This window comes from Panulirus ornatus, chromosome 1, assembly GCF_036320965.1.
Source record: "Panulirus ornatus isolate Po-2019 chromosome 1, ASM3632096v1, whole genome shotgun sequence".
Lineage (NCBI taxonomy): Eukaryota > Metazoa > Arthropoda > Malacostraca > Decapoda > Palinuridae > Panulirus > Panulirus ornatus.
Window position 1 is genome coordinate 51,749,970 of NC_092224.1, and position 18,650 is coordinate 51,768,619.

Sequence of the window (18,650 nt, forward strand, 5' to 3'; positions counted from 1 at the left end):
AGAAATCTTCACCTTCGCCTCCACAAGATAATGATCAGACATCCCTCCAGTTGCCCCTCTCAGTACATTAACTTCCAAAATTCTCTCCTTCACGCATCTATCAATTAACACGTAATCCATAATGCTCTCTGTAAGTATTTACGTACGTATACTTATGTATATCTCTCTTTTTAAACCAGGTATTCCCAATCGCCAGTCCTTTTTCATCACACAATTCTACAAGCTCTTCACCATTTCCATTTACAACACTGAACACCCCATGTACACCAATTATTCCCTCAACTGCCACATTACTCACCTTTGCATTAAAGTCACTCATCACTGTAACCCTGTTTCATGTATCACAGCTGCTAACATATATATATATATATATATATATATATATATATATATATATATATATATATATATATATATATATGTATATATATATATTGGAAAGGATCACAATTTTGCGCGTGATCAAGATATTCCTATGAGTCACGGGGAAAATGAAACACGAAAAGTTCCCAAGTGCACTTTCGTGTAATAATCACATCATCAGGGGAGACACAAGAGAGAAATATAACAGTCAGTTGATATACATCGAAGAGACGAAGCTAGGACGCCATTTGGTAAACCAAGTCGACGTGCTGTCAATGGATTGAACCAGGGCATGTGAAGCGTCTGGGGTAAACCATGGAAAGTTTTGTGGGGCCTGGATGTGGAAAGGGAGCTCTGGTTTCGGTGCATTATTACATGACAGCTAGAGACTGAGTGTGAACGAATGGGGCCTTTGTTGTCTTCTTCTAGCGCTACCTCGCACACATGAGGGGGGAGGGGGTTGTTATTCCATGTATGGCGAGGTGGCAATGGGAATGAATAAAGGCAGACATTATGAATTATGTACATGTGTATATATGTATATGTCTGTGTGTGTATATATATGTGTACATTGAGATGTATAGGTATGTATATTTGCGTGTGTGGACGTGTATGTATATACATGTGTATGTGGGGGGTTTAGCCATTTCTTTCGTCTGTTTCCTTCCGCTACCTCGCTAACGCGGGAGACAGCGACAAAGCAAAATAAATAGATAATAAATGAATAGATAAATAAATTTATATATATATATATATATATATATATATATATATATATATATATATATATATATATATATATATATCCACATGTACATAATTCATACTTCCTGTCTTTATTCATTCCCATCGCCAAACCGCCACACATGAAATGACCACCCCCTCTCCCCCACACGCGCGCGAGGTGGTGTTAGGAAACTGCAAGAAAGGCCATATTCGTTCACACTCAGTCTCTAGCTGTTATGTATAATTCACGAAAACCACAGCTCCCTTTCCACATCCAGGCCCTACACCACTTTACATGGTTTACCTCAGACGCTTCCCACGCCCTGGTTCAATCTATTGACAGTACTTCGACCCTGGTATACCACATCGTTCCAATTCACTCTATTCCTAGCACGCCTTTCACCTTCTGCATGTTCAGGCCCCGATCGCTCAAAATCTCTTTCTTCTCCATCCTTCCACCTCCAATTTGGTCTTCCACTTCTCCTCGTTCCCTCCATCTCTGACACATGTATCCTCTTCGTCAATCTTTCCTCACTCATTCTCTAATACACCCTCTTCTGATCTCTCAACCACACTTTTTTCATTACCACACATCTCTCTTACCCTTTCATTACTTACTCGATCAAACCACCTCACACCACATATTGTCCTCAAACATTTCATTTCCAACACATCTACCCTCCTCCGCACAACCCTATCTATAGCCCACGCCTGACAATCATATAACATTGTTGGAACCACTATTCCTTCAAACATACCTATTTTTGCTTTCTGAGATAATGCTCTCGCCTTACACACATTCTTCAACGCTCCCAGAACCTTCGCTCCCTCCCCCACCCGTGACTCACTTCCGCTTTCATTGTTCCATCCGCTGCCAAATCCACTCCAAGATATCTAAAACACTTCACTTCCTCCAGTTTTCTCCATTCAAACTTACCTCCCAATTGACTTGTCTCTCAACCTTACTGTACCTAATAGCCTTGCTCTATTCAAATTTACTCTCAGCTGTTTTCTTTTCTTTCACGCACTTTACCAAACTCAGTCACCAGCTTCTGCAGTTTCTCACCCGAATTATCCACCAGCGATGTATCATCAGCGAACAACAACTGACTCACTTCCCAAGCCCTCTGATCCGCAACAGACTGCATACTTACCCCTCTCCCCAAACTCTTGCATTCTCCTCCATAACAACTCCATCCATAAACAAATCAAATAACCATGGAGACAGCACACACCCCTGCCGCAAACCGACAATTACTTGGAGCTAATCACTTTCCTCTCTTCCTTTTCGTACACATGCCTTACATCCTTGATGAAACCTTTTTCACTACTTCTAACAACTTGCCTCCCACACCTTATATTCTTAATACCTTACAGAGAGCATCTCTATCAACTCTATCATATGCCTTCTCCAGATTCATAAATGCTACATACAAATCCATTTGTTTTTCTAAGTATTTCTCACATATATTCAAGGCAAACACCTGATCCACACATCTTCTACCACTTCTGAAACCACACTGCTCTTCCCCAGTCTGATGCTCTGTACATGTCCTCACCCTCTCAACCAATACCCTACCATGTAATTTCCCTGGAATACTCAACAAACTTAAACCTCTGTAATTTGAACACTCATCATTATCCCTTTTGCTTTTGTACAATGACACTATGCATGCATTTCGCCAATCCTCAGGCACTTGAACATGAGACATACGTACATTGAATATCCTCACCAACCAGTCAACAACACAGTCATCCCCTTTTTTAATAGATTCCACTGCAATACCATTAAAACCCGCGGCCTTGCCGGGTTTCATCTTCTGGAAAGCTTTTACTGCCTCTTCTCTGTTTACCAAACCATTCTCCCTAACCCACTCAATTAGCACACCACCTGGACCAAAACACCCTATATCTGCCAATCTATCATCTAACACATTCAATAAACCTTCACAATACTCACTCCATCTTCTCACATCACCACTACTTGTTATTACTTTCCCATTAGCCCCTTCATCGATGTTCCCATTTCTTTTCTTGTCTTACGCATTTTATTTACCTCCTTCCAAAACATCTTTTATTCTCCCTAGAATTTAATAATACTCTCCCACCCCAACTCTCATTTGCCCTCTTTTTCACCTCATGCACCTTTCTCTTGACCTCCTGCCTCTTTCTTTTATACTTCTCCCAATCATTTGTACTATTTCCCTGCAAAAATCGTTCAAATGCCTCTCTTTACTCTTTCATTAGTAATGTTATTTCTTCATCCCACCCCTTACTACCCTTTCTAATCTGCCCACCTCCCACGCTTCTCATGCCACAACTATGTTTTGCGCAAGGCATTCCTTCCCCACTTCTTTTACGTCCTCTGCTCTCACCTTTTTCCATTCTGTACTCAGTTTCTCCTGGTACTTCCTCACACAAGTCTCCTTCCCAAGCTCACTTACTCTCACCACTCTCTTCACCTTCGCCTTTAAAGGATAATGATCAGACATCCCTCCAGTTGCACCTCTGAGCACATTAACATCGAAAAGTGTCTTTTTCACGCGCCTATTGATTAACACGTAATCTAATAACGGTCTCTGGCCATCTCTCCTACCTACATACGTATACTTTGTATATCTCTCTTTTTAAGCCAGGTATTCCCAATTTCCAGTCTTTTTTTGGCACACAAATCTACAAGCTCCTCATCATTTACATTTACAACACTGAACATCTTTTATTCTCCCTAAAATTTAATGATACTCTCTCACTCCAACTCTCATTTGCCCTCTTTTTCACCTCATGCACCTTTCTCTTGACCTCCTGCCTCTTTCTTGATTAACACGTAATCCAGTAACGCTCTCTGGCCATCTCTCCTACCTACATACGTACACTTTTGTATATATCTCTTTTTAAACCAGGTATTCCCAATCTCCACTCCTTTTTCGATACACAAATCTACCAGCTCCTCACCATATCCATTTATAACACTGAACATCTTTTATTCTCCCTAAAATTTAATGATACTCTCTCACCCCAACTCTCATTTGGCCTCTTTTTCACCTCATGCACCTTTCTCTTGACCTCCTGCCTCCTTCTTTTATACTTCTCCCAATCATTTGCACTATTTCCCTGCAAAAATCGTCCAAATGCCTCTCTCTGCTCTTTCATTAGTAATATTTCTTCATTCCACCCCTTACTACCCTTTCAAATCTGCCCACCTCCCACGCTTCTCATGCCACAAGTGTTTTGCGCAAGCCATTCCTCCCCTACTCCTTTTTTGTCCTTTGCTCTCAGCTTTTTCCATTCTGCACTCAGTCTCTCTTGGTACTTCCTCACACAAGTTTCCTTCCCAAGCTCACTTACTCTCACCTCTCTCTTCACCCCAACATTTTCTCTTTTTTTCTGAAAACCTCTACAAATCTTCACCTTCGCCTTTAAAGGATAATGATCAGACATCCCTCCATTTGCACCTCTGAGTACATTAACATCGAAAATTCTCCTTTTCACGCGCCTATTAATTAACACGTAATCCATTAACACCCTCTGGCCATCTCTCCTATTTACATACGTATACTTTTGTATATCTCTCTTTTTAAAACAGGTATTCCCAATCTCTAGTCCTTTTTCGGCACACAAATTTGCCCTCTCATCCTCGGCAGACTGCATACTTGCCCCCCCCCCCCTCTCTCTCTCTCTCTTTCTGTCTGTCTGTCTGTCTGTCTGTCTGTCTGTCTCTCTCTCTCTCTCTCTCTCTCTCTCTCTCTCTCTCTCTCTCTCTCTCTCTCTCTCTCTCTCTCTCTCTCTCTCTCTCTCTCTCTCTCTCTCTCTCTCCAAAACTCTTGCTTTTATCTCCCTAACCACCCCATCCATAAATGAATTAAACAACCATGGGGACATCACACATCCCTCCCGCCGACCAACCTTCGCTGGGAACCAATCTCTTCCTTCTTTTCATACTCATACACATGCCTTACAACCTTGGTAAAAACTTTTTATTGCTTCTAGCAGCTTACCTCCCACACCATATACTCTATCAACCCGATCATATGTCTTCTCCATATCCATAGATGCTACATAGAAATCCATCTGTTTTTTAAGTATTTCTCACACGTTTCATCGCAATCACCTGATCCACACATCCTGTACCACTTCTGAAGCCACACTGCTCTTCCCTAGTCTGATGATGTGTATATGCCTTCACCCGCAGTCAATACCGTCCCATACAATTTCAAAGAAATATTCAACAAACCTTTGCCTCTGTAGTTTGAACACTCACCTTTATCCCCTTTGCCTTTGTATAATGGCACTATGCGTGCATCCGCCATTCCTGAGGCACTTCACCATGATCTATACATACACTGAATATTTTTACCTACCAATCAAGAACACATTTACCCCCTTTCTTAATAAATCCTACTGTGATACCATCCAAACCCGCTGCCTTGTCAGATTTCATCCTCCGCAAAGCTTTCAATGCCTCTTCTCTGTTTACCAAACCATTCTCCCTGACCCTCTCACTTCGTACACCCCCACCGACGAAAGCACCCTACATCTGGCATTCTGTCATCAAGCACATTCAACAAACCTTCCAAATACTCACTCCATTTCCATCTCACTTCATCACTACCTTTTATTACTTCCCCCCCTTGCCCCCTCCACCGATGTTCCCATTGGCCCTCTTGTCTTTTGCACATTATTTATCTCATGCCAAAATATCTTTTTATTATCCCTAATGTTTAATAATTCTCTTCCGCCCGAAGTCTCATTTGCCCTCGCTTTCAACCGTTGCACCTTTCTCTTGACCTCCTGCCGCATCCTTATGTACATCTCCCAGTCATTTGCATTCCTTCCTTGTAAGTATCATTCGAGCGCTTCTCTTTTTTCTTTCACTAACAACTTTACTTCTTCATCCCACCACTCACTACCCTTTCTAATCTGCCCACTTCCCACCTTTCTCATGCCACAAGCATCTTTTGCACAGGCCATCACTGCTTCCCAAAATACGTCTCATTCCTCAGTCACTTCTTTCACGACATTTGCTCTCGCCTTTTGCAACTTTGCACTCAGTCTCTCTTGGTACTTCCTCACACAAGTGTCCTTTCCAAGGTCACTACTCTTACCACTCCCTTCTTCCCTACGTTCTCTCATATTTTTTGAAAACCTCTGCAAATATTCACCTTCGCCTCCACAAGATGGTGATTAGACATCCTTAGAGCTGCCTCTCTCAGCACATTAACATCCATAAGTCTCTCTTTTACACACTTATTAATTAACACTTAATCCAATAATGCCCTTTGCCCATCTCTCCTACTCACATAAGTATACTTATGTATATATCTCTCTACTTAAACTATGTATTCCCAATTACCAGTCTTTTTTCAGCACACAAATCCACAAGCTCTTCATCATTTCTGTTCAGAACACTGAACTCCCCATGTACACCAATTATACACTCAACTGCCTGATTACTCACCTTCGCATTTAGATGGCCTATCACTAATACCTGGTCTTATGCACTAAAGCTGCTGACACTCTCACCCAACCGCTCCCATGCCTCTCATGATCTTTCTTCTCACGACCAGGTGCATAAGCATCAGTAAACACCCATCTCTCTCCATCCACTTTCAATTTCGTCCACATCAATATAGAATTTACTTTCTTAAAACTGTTACTTTCTTACATTGTATCACACGCTCCCACAACTCTTGCTTCAGTAGTGCTACTCCTTCCACAGCTTATGTACTCTCACTAACTCATTACTTTACTCCCAAGACATTCCTAAACCACTCATCCCCTTTGCCATTGAGCTTCGTTTCACTCAGAGACAGAACATCCACGTTTTTTTCTTCAAACATACTATCTATCTCTCCTTTCTTTTTATCTTGGTTACATTCACACACATTCAGACACCCCAGTCTGAGCCTTCGGGGAGGATGAGCAGTCCCCACTCGACTCCTTCTTCTGTTTCCCCTTTTAGAAATTGAAATACAAGGAAGGGAGGGTTTCCAGTCCCCGCTCTCGCCCCAAACCGTCACCTGCCCTATCCCCTACATTTTTTTGAATACTTAATCGCTGCATCAGGAAACAAGCGAAGAATAGCTTATCCACACACACACACACACACACACACACACACACACACACACACACACACATATATATATATATATATATATATATATATATATATATATATATATATATATATATATATATTTTTTTTTTTTTTTTTTTTTTTTTTTTATACTTTGTCGCTGTCTCCCGCGTTTGCGAGGTAGCGCAAGGAAACAGACGAAAGAAATGGCCCAACCCCCCCCCCCCATACACATGTACATACACACGTCCACACACGCAAATATACATACCTACACAGCTTTCCATGGTTTACCCCTGACGCTTCACATGCCTTGCTTCAATCCACTGACAGCACGTCAACCCCTGTATACCACATGACTCCAATTCACTCTATTTCTTGCCCTCCTTTCACCCTCCTGCATGTTCAGGCCCCGATCACACAAAATCTTTTTCACTCCATCTTTCCACCTCCAATTTGGTCTCCCTCTTCTCCTCGTTCCCTCCACCTCCGACACATATATCCTCTTGGTCAATCTCTCCTCACTCATTCTCTCCATGTGCCCAAACCATTTCAAAACACCCTCTTCTGCTCTCTCAACCACGCTCTTTTTATTTCCACACATCTCTCTTACCCTTACGTTACTTACTCGATCAAACCACCTCACACCACACATTGTCCTCAAACATCTCATTTCCAGCACATCCATCCTCCTGCGCACATCTCTATCCATAGCCCACGCCTCGCAACCATACAACATTGTTGGAACCACTATTCCCTCAAACATACCCATTTTTGCTTTCCGAGATAATGTTCTCGACTTCCACACATTTTTCAAGGCTCCCAAAATTTTCGCCCCCTCCCCCACCCTATGATCCACTTCCGCTTCCATGGTTCCATCCGCTGACAGATCCACTCCCAGATATCTAAAACACTTCACTTCCTCCAGTTTTTCTCCATTCAAACTCACCTCCCAATTGACTTGACCCTCACCCCTACTGTACCTAATAACCTTGCTCTTATTCACATTTACTCTCAACTTTCTTCTTCCACACACTTTACCTAACTCAGTCACCAGCTTCTGCAGTTTCTCACATGAATCAGCCACCAGCGCTGTATCATCAGCGAACAACAACTGACTCACTTCCCAAGCTCTCTCATCCCCAACAGACTTCATACTTGCCCCTCTTTCCAGGACTCTTGCATTTACCTCCCTTACAACCCCATCCATAAACAAATTAAACAACCATGGAGACATCACACACCCCTGCCGCAAACCTACATTCACTGAGAACCAATCACTTTCCTCTCTTCCTACACGTACACATGCCTTACATCCTCGATAAAAACTTTTCACTGCTTCTAACAACTTGCCTCCCACACCATATATTCTTAATACCTTCCACAGAGCATCTCTATCAACTCTATCATATGCCTTCTCCAGATCCATAAATGCTACATACAAATCCATTTGCTTTTCTAAGTATTTCTCACATACATTCTTCAAAGCAAACACCTGATCCACACATCCTCTACCACTTCTGAAACCGCACTGCTCTTCCCCAATCTGATGCTCTGTACATGCCTTCACCCTCTCAATCAATCAATCAATATATATATATATATATATATATATATATATATATATATATATATATATATATATATATATATATATATATATATATATATATACACGTAAATGCCCATACACGCACTTATACTAACGTATACATATACAAATCAACATATAAACACATATACGTACACGTACAGAGATATCTACATATATACACATGGGCATATTCATACTTGTTTTCCTTCATCCATTTCCGGCCCCACAGGAAATAGTATCGCTACCCCCCGCTTCATCGAAGTAGCGCCAGGAAAACAGAGAAAAAGGGCCACATTCGTTCACGCTCAGTCCCTAACTGTCATGTGTAATACACCGATACCACAGCTCCCTATCCACATCCATTCGCCACAGATCTTTACTCCGGACGCTTCACATGCTCTGGTTCAGTCCATTTCAGCACCTCGACACTGGTATACCACATCGTTCCAATTCACTCTATTCCTTGCACGCCTCTCACCCTTCTGTGTGTTCAGGCCCCGATCGCTCAAAATCTTTTTCGCTCCATCATTTGACCTCCAATTTGGTCTCCCGCTTCTTGTACCCTCCACCTCTGACATATATATTCCTTTTTGTCAATCTTTCCTCACTCATTATCTGCATGTGTCCAAACCATTTCAACACACCGGCTTCTGCTCTTTCAACCACCTCTTTTCATTTCCACATATCTCTCTTACCCTTTCATTACTTACTCGATCAAACCATCTCATACCACATATTATTCTCCAACATTTAATTTCCAACACCTCCACCCTCCTCCATACAACCCTATCTAGAGCTCACGCCTCGCAACCATATAACATACCCATTTTTGCTCTCCAAGATAACGCTATCTCCCTGCACACATTCTTCATTGCTCCCAGAATATATAGTGACTTACTCGGTTAGGCAAAGATGGCTCCAATGAAAGGCCACCTAAGGGGAAAGAAATTAAGTGAGAGGAAAAGAGCATAGAAATTAATCATGGCCATGCAGGTGTTTGTCGAACTAACTTAGATTTATATTAGAAAGTTTATATGACGAAGGTAGAAGAAAAGGCCGAAGAGAATTGCAGAGCTTATTTATTTGAGGGAAGAAAGAGGCATTGTTACATTTAATTCGTGAATGACCGATTTCTGCACAGTAACTGTAAAGTAGCCGCCAGACACATACCTTGTGTCCTGTCCTTTGGTTAGGTACACATTAGGTAGTTCATGAGAATAGTGTGCAAATTATACGTGTAGAAAAGACAGATTGGCAGCACCAGCATAGGGAAATGGATTGCTGAGGAGAGGTGGTCGTGAGAATGAATGAGACAGAAGACGTTTGATTCCACTCTAGTTATTCAAGAACTGGAGGAAGAGCCATCGTAGATGTGTGAGCAGGACTCCATACTGAGACGTATAAACCGTGTAGATATGATATAGCTGATCACAAGGAAAATAGATACGGCACTTATGCAACATTCTCAGCTTTTAGGAAGTAACTTTGTGATGATTATTTTGGTTTTCCCCAAATAGAGTGGAGGGTACAGGTAAACCCAACATGTTCATGTCATCAAGGTTTGAATTGTGGTGTTTGGAAATTGAACAGAGGTAAATTAATGATTCCTAGATATATAAGATGAAATAGCATTTTTATACTGGTAAATTATCAAGTTATTGCTTCAACATTTTGAGATGATACACATGTCTGATTTGTGAGGGGAAATATGTTCAATATAAGAAAAAGCACAAGCTTTAAAAGGAAAAGGGGAGGACAAGTGCATTGAAATATGTAAAATGGAATCATCACAATGAGGATGAATTGGGTTAGAAATTGAAGAGTGACCATTTATTGAGAAAAATGAGAGTACGGAAAAGGACAGAACCTTGAAGAACACCACTGTCGATAAGAAATGAGGGAGAAGTTGATCTATCAACAGCTACAGCAGTAGAGTGGCTCGAGAGGAAACTATGCAGTAAGGAACAGAAGAAGGAAACCAGAAGAAAACCAAAGGAAGGGAGTTTAGAAAGGAAGGACTTATGCCACACTCTGACAAATGCTTTGGAGATGCCGATGACTATGGCAAAAATCACTAAAATCTGAGAGAGGAGGACCATAGGTGAGTGAAATGAGAGATCAACAGTTTACCTAGCACTGCAAAATCCATATTGGTGATGAGAAAGAAGGAAATTGAATTCTAAAGGTTTAAGAAAATGAGTTAGGAGAGTTTTGGAGACTTTGTAGAGAGCAGATGTGAGGGCAATAGGGCAATTGTTGTATAGATTCACTGGGAGAAGATGAAGGTGTGGTATGCTGACCCTGATGAGGCAGGCATCAAAGTAGTAGCGATCAAACCATGACTGAGGAAAGAAGATGGGATGTAGGATTGCATCTTAGCCAAGATGACCTCTGCTTTGTGATTAGTGCCGCTCAAGGCATCCAGGCCAGTGAGGCAGTAAGAGTCCCGGGAAAAGTCAGTATAGAAGCTGGGCTGGGATAACCGCTGAGTTCTCTCAAAGTGCCAAATATGGCATTTAGACTGGGACATACAGGGTCAGTGCGCCCAATTAGAAGTGATAGAAATATGATCTTCCTATTAAGCTTTGCAGTTTAACTATGTGTTCTTCTAGAAAATTGCCTTAAGATCTTTTTCAATGATGTTCATGTTTTGCTTATTTCATTTACCGTATTGAATCTTAGGAAATGCTACTTCTAAAATGTGGTCCGTCACTTTAGAAATGATGCGGTAATATGACAAAAAAATATTGCTCCAGCTTTTAAATGAATGAGGAATATCAACTACAAAATTATCATTTCTATTGTTTTTTTTATCTTTTTTGTAATTTGATATACATGTGGATTAGGATGAAATATATTGCGATTAGTCTGTTAAAAGTGTCAATGTTAATCCAGTCATTTTTTTGGTCGTCTTCTAAACTTTAGTTTTTGAAGACTTCCTGAATCAGATATGTTTTGCTGAGACATAGCCATAAGTAAGTGCTTTTGTTTACAGTATTATTAACTATTGATTCCTTAGTAAAAAAAAAAAATTCCTTTGAATAGCACTTCATCAAGCATATCAAGTATTTGATGGGAATGGCATCATCTGGAGATCACTGCATCCTAGCAGTACGCACGGATGATGGATCAGGACAGTTTGGACTCATCATCTGCAATGCTATTGGAACACCTGTTGACAGTAAGTGGGCCATAGTTTTCAATTTATAAGTTATATTTGATTCCTTATCATTAATATTTTCATTAAACATAATGTACAGTTATGACTAATTGACCAAAAATTTCAAATTTTGGTCCCACTAGGGAATATAGCAGTCGTAAATATATTCAGAACAGATGATTTAGAAATTTAGTATGAGTCACTGCCTTGCCCACCAGTTCAGGTGTCTTGGATTTTATGAATGCTCTCTAGAATTCACTGAAGGAGTTGAGACTGACCCCATTTTATTGTTTTCCTTTATAATTTTCGTGATTGTAGGATTTACCATCTTAGGTAGCACCAGGAACAGACAAAGAAACACCCCATCCTCTCACATCCATTCTCTAGCTCTCATGTGTAATGCGCTAAAACCACAGCTTCTTAGCCACACAAACCCCACGGACCTTTCCATGGTATATCTTCAGACGCTTCACATGCCCTGGTTCAGTCCATTGACAGCACGTCGACCCCAGTATACCACATTGCTCTTATTCAGTGTGTCCCGTGCATGCCTTTCACCCTCTTTCATTTTCAGACCTCGATCACTTAAAATCTTTTTCACTCCATCCTTCCCTCTATCCCCATGTTGGTCTACCAATTCTTCTTGTCCCTTCCATTTCTGACACATATATCCTCTTTTTCAACCTTTCCTCACTCATTCTTTCCATAAGCCTAGATCATTTCAGCACACCCTCTTCAGCTCTCTCAGCCGCTCTTTTCATTATCACACATCTGTCTTAGCCTTTCTTGCACTTACTTATTCAAACCACCTCACACCACATATTGTCCTTAAACATTTCATTTTCAACCCATCCACCCTCCTCCACACAGTTTTATCCTTAGACCATGCCTCATATCTATATAATATTACTGGGAGAACTATTACCTTCAACCATACCAATTTTTGCTCTCCCAGGTAATGTTATCTCTTTCCACACATTCTTCAGCACTCCCAGAATTTTCGCCCCTTCACCCACTCTATAATGCACTTCAACTTCCATGATTCCATTCTCTGCCATATCCACTCCTGAGGGTCTAAAACACTTCACTCCTTCCAATTTTTCTCTATTCAGACTCTCACCCTCAACTTGCCTGTACCTCAGCTCAGCTAAACCTAGTAACCTTGCTTTTATTTACATTTACTCTCAAGTTTCACACTCACTTCCAGACTCACTCACCAACTTCAGTATCACACTCGAATCTGCCACTATTGCTGTAACATCAGTAGACAACTTCTAACTCACTTCCCATGCTTTCTCATGCCCAACAGACAGCATACTCACCCCTTTCCCCAGTAGACTTGCATTTTTGTCCGTCACAACCCCATCCATTGAAAACTTGAATAATCATGGTGACATCACACACACACACACACACACACACACACACACACACACACACACACACACACACACACACACACTTAAATGTATGTGTATTATTGATAATAATTGATCACCGTTTTCTGCCTTAGCGAGGAAGTGCCAGGAAACAGACGAAAAAAGACCCATCCACACACACACACACACACACACACACACACACACACACACACACACACACACACACACACACACACACACACACACACACACACACACACACACACACACAAAGTGTATGAAAGAAGAAAGTTGAGAGTAAATGTGAATAAAAGCAAGGTTATTTAGTACAGTAGGATTGAGGGTCAAGCCAATTGGGAGGTAAGTTTGAATGGAGAAAAACTGGAGGAAGTGAAGTGTTTTAGATATCTGGGAGTGGATTTGGCAGCGGATGGAACCATGGAAGCGAAAAGTGAATCATAGGGTGGGGGAGGGGGCGAAATTTCTGGGAGCCTTGAAGAATGTGTGGAAGTCAAGAACATTATCTCGGAAAGCAAAAATGGGTATGTTTGAAGGAATAGTGGTACCAACAATGTAGTATGGTTGCGAGGCGTGGGCAATGAATAGAGCTGTACGGAGGAGGGTGGATGTGCTGGAAATGAGATGTTTGAGGACAATATGTGGTGCGAGGTGGTTTGATCGAGTAAGTGATAATAGGGTAAGAGAGATGTGTGGTAATAAAAAGAGTGTGGTTGAGAGAGCAGAAGAGGGTGTTTTGAAATGGTTTGGTCACATGGAGAGAATGAGTGAGGAAAGATTGACCAAGAGGATATATGTGTCAGAGGTGGAGGGAACGAGGAGAAGTGGGAGACCGAATTGGAGGTGGAAAGATGGAGTGAAAATGATTTTGAGTGATCGGGGCCTGAACATGCAGGAGGGTGAAAGGCGTGCGAGGAATAGAGTGAATTGGAACGAGGTGGGAAAACCGGGGTCGACGTGCTGTCAATGGATTGAACCAGGGCATGTGAAGCGTCTGGGGTAAACCATGGAAAGTTCTGTGGGGCCTGGATGTGGAAAAGGAGCTGTGGTTTCGGTGCATTATTACATGCCAGCTAGAGACTGAGTGTGAACGAATGTGGCCTTTGTTGTCTTCCTAGCGCTACCTCGCACACATGAGGGGGAAGGGGGCTGTTATTCTATGTGTGGCGAGGTGGCGATGGGAATAAATAAAGGCAGACAGTATGAGTTATGTACATGTGTATATATGTATGTCTGTGTGTGTGTATATATATGTGTACATTGAGATGTATAGGTATGTATATTTGCGTGTGTGGACGTGTATGTATATACATGTGTATATGGGTGGGTTGGGCCATTCTTTCGTCCGTTTCCTTGTGCTACCTCGCTAATGCGGGAGACAGCGACAAAGCAATATATATATATATATATATATATATATATATATATATATATATATATATATATATATATATATATATATATATTTTTTTTTTTTTTTTTTTTTTTTTGCTTTGTCGCTGTCTCCCGCGTTTGCGAGGTAGCGCAAGGAAACAGACGAAAGAAATGGCCCAACCCACCCCCATACACATGCCTTGATTCAATCCACTGACAGCACGTCAACCCGGGTATACCACATCGCTCCAATTCACTCTATTCTTTGCCCTCCTTTCACCCTCCTGCATGTTCAGGCCCCGATCACACAAAATCTTGTTCACTCCATCTTTCCACCTCCAATTTGGTCTCCCTCTTCTCCTCGTTCCCTCCACCTCCGACACATATCCTCTTGGTCAATCTTTCCTCACTCATTCTCTCCATGTGACCAAACCATTTCAAAACACCCTCTTCTGCTCTCTCAACCACGCTCTTTTTATTTCCACACATCTCTCTTACCCTTACGTTACTTACTCGATCAAACCACCTCACACCACACATTGTCATCAAACATCTCATTTCCAGCACATCCATCCTCCTGCGCACAACTCTATCCATAGTCCACGCCTCGCAACCATACAACATTGTTGGAACCACTATTCCTTCAAACATACCGATTTTTGCTTTCCGAGATAATGTTCTCGACTTCCACACATTCTTCAAGGCTCCCAGAATTTTCGCCCCCTCCCCCACCCTATGATCCACTTCCGCTTCCATGGTTCCATCCGCTGCCAGATCCACTCCCAGATATCTAAAACACTTCACTTCCTCCAGTTTTTCTCCATTATATATATATATATATATATATATATATATATATATATATATATATATATATATATATATATATATATATATATATATACATATATATATATATATATATATATATATATATATATATATATATATGTATATATGTATATATGTATATATGTATATATATATATATATATATATATATATATATATATATATATATATATATATATATATATATATATATATATATATATATATTATCCCTGGTGATAGGGGAGAAATAATCCTTCCCACGTATTCCTCACGTGTCGTAGAAGGCGACTAAAGGGGAAGGGAGCGGGGGGCTGGAAACCCTCCCCTCCTTGTATCTTAACGTTCTAAACGGGGAAACAGAAGAAGGAGTCACGCGGGGAGTGCTCATCCTCCTCAAAGGCTCAGACTGGGGTGTCTAAATGTGTGTGGATGTAAGCAAGATGAGAAAAAAAGAGAGTTAGGTAGTATGTTTGAGGAAAGGAACCTGGATGTTTTGGCTCTGAGGGAAACGAAGTTCAAGGGTAAAGAGGAAGAGTGGTTTGGGAATGTCTTGGGAGTAAAGTAAGGGGTTAGTGAAAGGACAAGAGCAAGGGAAGGAGTAGCACTACTCCTATAACAGGAGTGGTGGGAGTATGTGATAGGGTGTAAGAAAGTAAACTCTGGATTGATATGGGTAAAACTGAAAATGAATGGAGAAAGATGGGGGATTATCGGTGCATATGCACCTGGACATGAGAAGAAAGATCATGGGAGGCAAGTGTTTTGAGAGCGGTTGAATCAGTGCGTTAGTGGTTTTGATGCACGAGACCGGGTTATAGTGATGGGTGATTTGAATGCAAAGGGAAGTAATGTAGCAGTTGATGGAATAATTGGTGTACATGGGGTGTTCAGTGGTGTAAATGGAAATGCTGAAGAGCTTGTAGATTTATGTGCTGAAAAAGGATTGGTGATTGGGAATACCTGGTTTAAAAAGAGAAATATGTATAAGTATACATATGTAAGCAGGAGAGAAGGCCAGAGAGCGTTACTGGATTACGTGTTAATTGATAGACGCGGGAAAGAGAGACTTTTAGATTGACTTTGAGACGTGCAACTGGACGGACTTTTGGTCATTATATTGTGGAGGTGAAGGTGAAGATTTGTAGAAGTTTTCAGAAAAAAAAAGAGAATGTTGGGGTGAAGAGAGTGGTGAGAGTAAGTGAGCTTGGGAAGGAGACTTGTGTGAGGAAGTACCAGGAGAGACTGAGTACAGAATGGAGTAAGGTGAGAACAAAGAACGTAAGGGGAGTGGGGGAGGAATGGGATGTATTTAGGGAAGCAGTGATGGCTTGCGCAAAAGATGCTTGTGGCATGAGAAGCGTGGGAGGTGGGCAGATTAGAGAGGGTAGTGAGTGGTGGGATGAAGAAGTAAGATTATTAGTGAAAGAGAAGAGAGAGGCATTTGGACGATTTTTGCAGGGAAGTAATGCAAATGAGTGGGAGATATATAAAAGTAAGAGGCAGGAAGTCAAGAGAAAGGTGCAAGAGGTGAAAAAGAGGGCAAATAAGAGTTGGGATGCGAGAGTATCATGAACATTTAGGGAGAATAAAAAGATGTTTTGGAAGGAGGAAGGAGTATTTTGAAGGATTGTTGAATGTGTTTGATGATAGAGTGGCAGATATAGGGTGTTTTGGTCGAGGTGGTGTGCTAAGTGAGAGGGTTAAGGAGAATGATTTGGTAAACAGAGAAGATGTAGTAAAATCTTCGGTGAAGATGAAAGCCGGCAAGGCAGCGAGTTTGGATGGTATTGCAGTGGAATTTATTAAAAGAGGGGGTGACTGTATTGTTCACTGATTGGTTTGGTTGTTAAATGTGTGTATGACTCATGATGATGTGCCTGAGGATTAGCGGAATGCTTGCATAGTGCCATTGTATAAAGGCAAAGGGGATAAGAGTGAGTGCTCCAATTACAAAGTTATAAGTTTGTTGAGTATTCCTCGGAAATTATATGGTAGGGTTATATGGTATTGATTGAGAGGATAAAGGCATGTACAGAGTATCAGATGTGTCGATCCGGTGTATGCTCTCAAAAATGTATGTGAAAAATACTTAGAAAAGCAAATGGATTTGTATGTAGCATTTATAGATCTGGAGAAGGCATATGATAGAGTTTATAGAGATGCTCTGTTGAAGGTATTAAGAGTATATGGTGTGGGAGGTAAGTTGTTAGAAGCAGTGAAAAGTTTTTATCGAGGATGTAAAGCATATGTACGTGTAGGAATAGAGGAAAGTGACTGGTTCTCAGTGAATGTTGGTTTGCGGCAGGGGTGCGCGATGTCTCCATGGTTGTTTAATTTGTTTATGGATGGGGTTGTTAGGGAGGTGAATGTAAGAGCTTTGGAAAGAGTGGCAAGAATGCAGTCTGCTGTGGAGGAGAGAGCTTGGGAAGTGAGTCAGTTGTTGTTCGCTGATGATGCAGCGCTGGTGGCTGATTCGGGTGAGAAACAGAAGCTGGTGACTGAGTTAGGTAAAGTGTATAAAAGAAGAAAGCTGAGAGTAAATGTGAATAAGAGTAAGGTTATTAGATACACTAGGGTTGAGGGACAAGTCAAGTGGGAGGTAAGTTTGAATGAAGAAAAACTGGAGGAAGTGAAGTGTTTTCGATATCTGTAAGTGGTTTTGGCAGCGAATGGAACCATGGAAGCGAAAGTGAATCATAGGGTGTGGAAGGGGGCGAAAGTTCTGGAAGCGTTGAGAAATGTGTGGAAGTCGAGAACGCTATCTTGGAAAGCAAAAATGGGTATGTTTGAAGGAATAGTGGTTCCAACAATGTTATATGGTTGCGAGGCGTGGGCTATAGATAGAGTTGTGCGGAGGAGGGTGGTTGTGCTGGAAATGAGATGTTTGAGGACAATATGTGTTGTGAGATGGTTTGATCGAGTAAGGAACGAAAGGGTAAGAGAGATGTGTGATAATAAAAGAGTGTGGTTGAAAGAGCAGAAGAGGGTGTTTTGAAATGGTTTGGTCACATGGAGAGAATGAGTGAGGAAAGATTGACCAAAGAATGAGTGAGGAGATTTTGACCAAGAGGATATATGTGTCAGAGGTGGAGGGAAAGAGGAGAAGTGGGAGACCAAATTGGA

The 18,650-nt window shown here is 41.3% G+C and overlaps 1 protein-coding gene across 2 annotated transcripts in view; it reads left to right on the plus strand.

The window, feature by feature from the left end:
* Positions 1-18,650, plus strand: part of Oseg4 (intraflagellar transport protein Oseg4) — a 600,898-nt gene that overhangs the window by 299,493 nt on the left and 282,755 nt on the right. For both annotated transcript variants that reach the window (XM_071662283.1, XM_071662291.1), the window contains exon 9: positions 11,805-11,940. In XM_071662283.1, the coding sequence (XP_071518384.1) occupies positions 11,805-11,940 (136 nt within the window). The remainder of the gene's footprint in view (positions 1-11,804; positions 11,941-18,650) is intronic.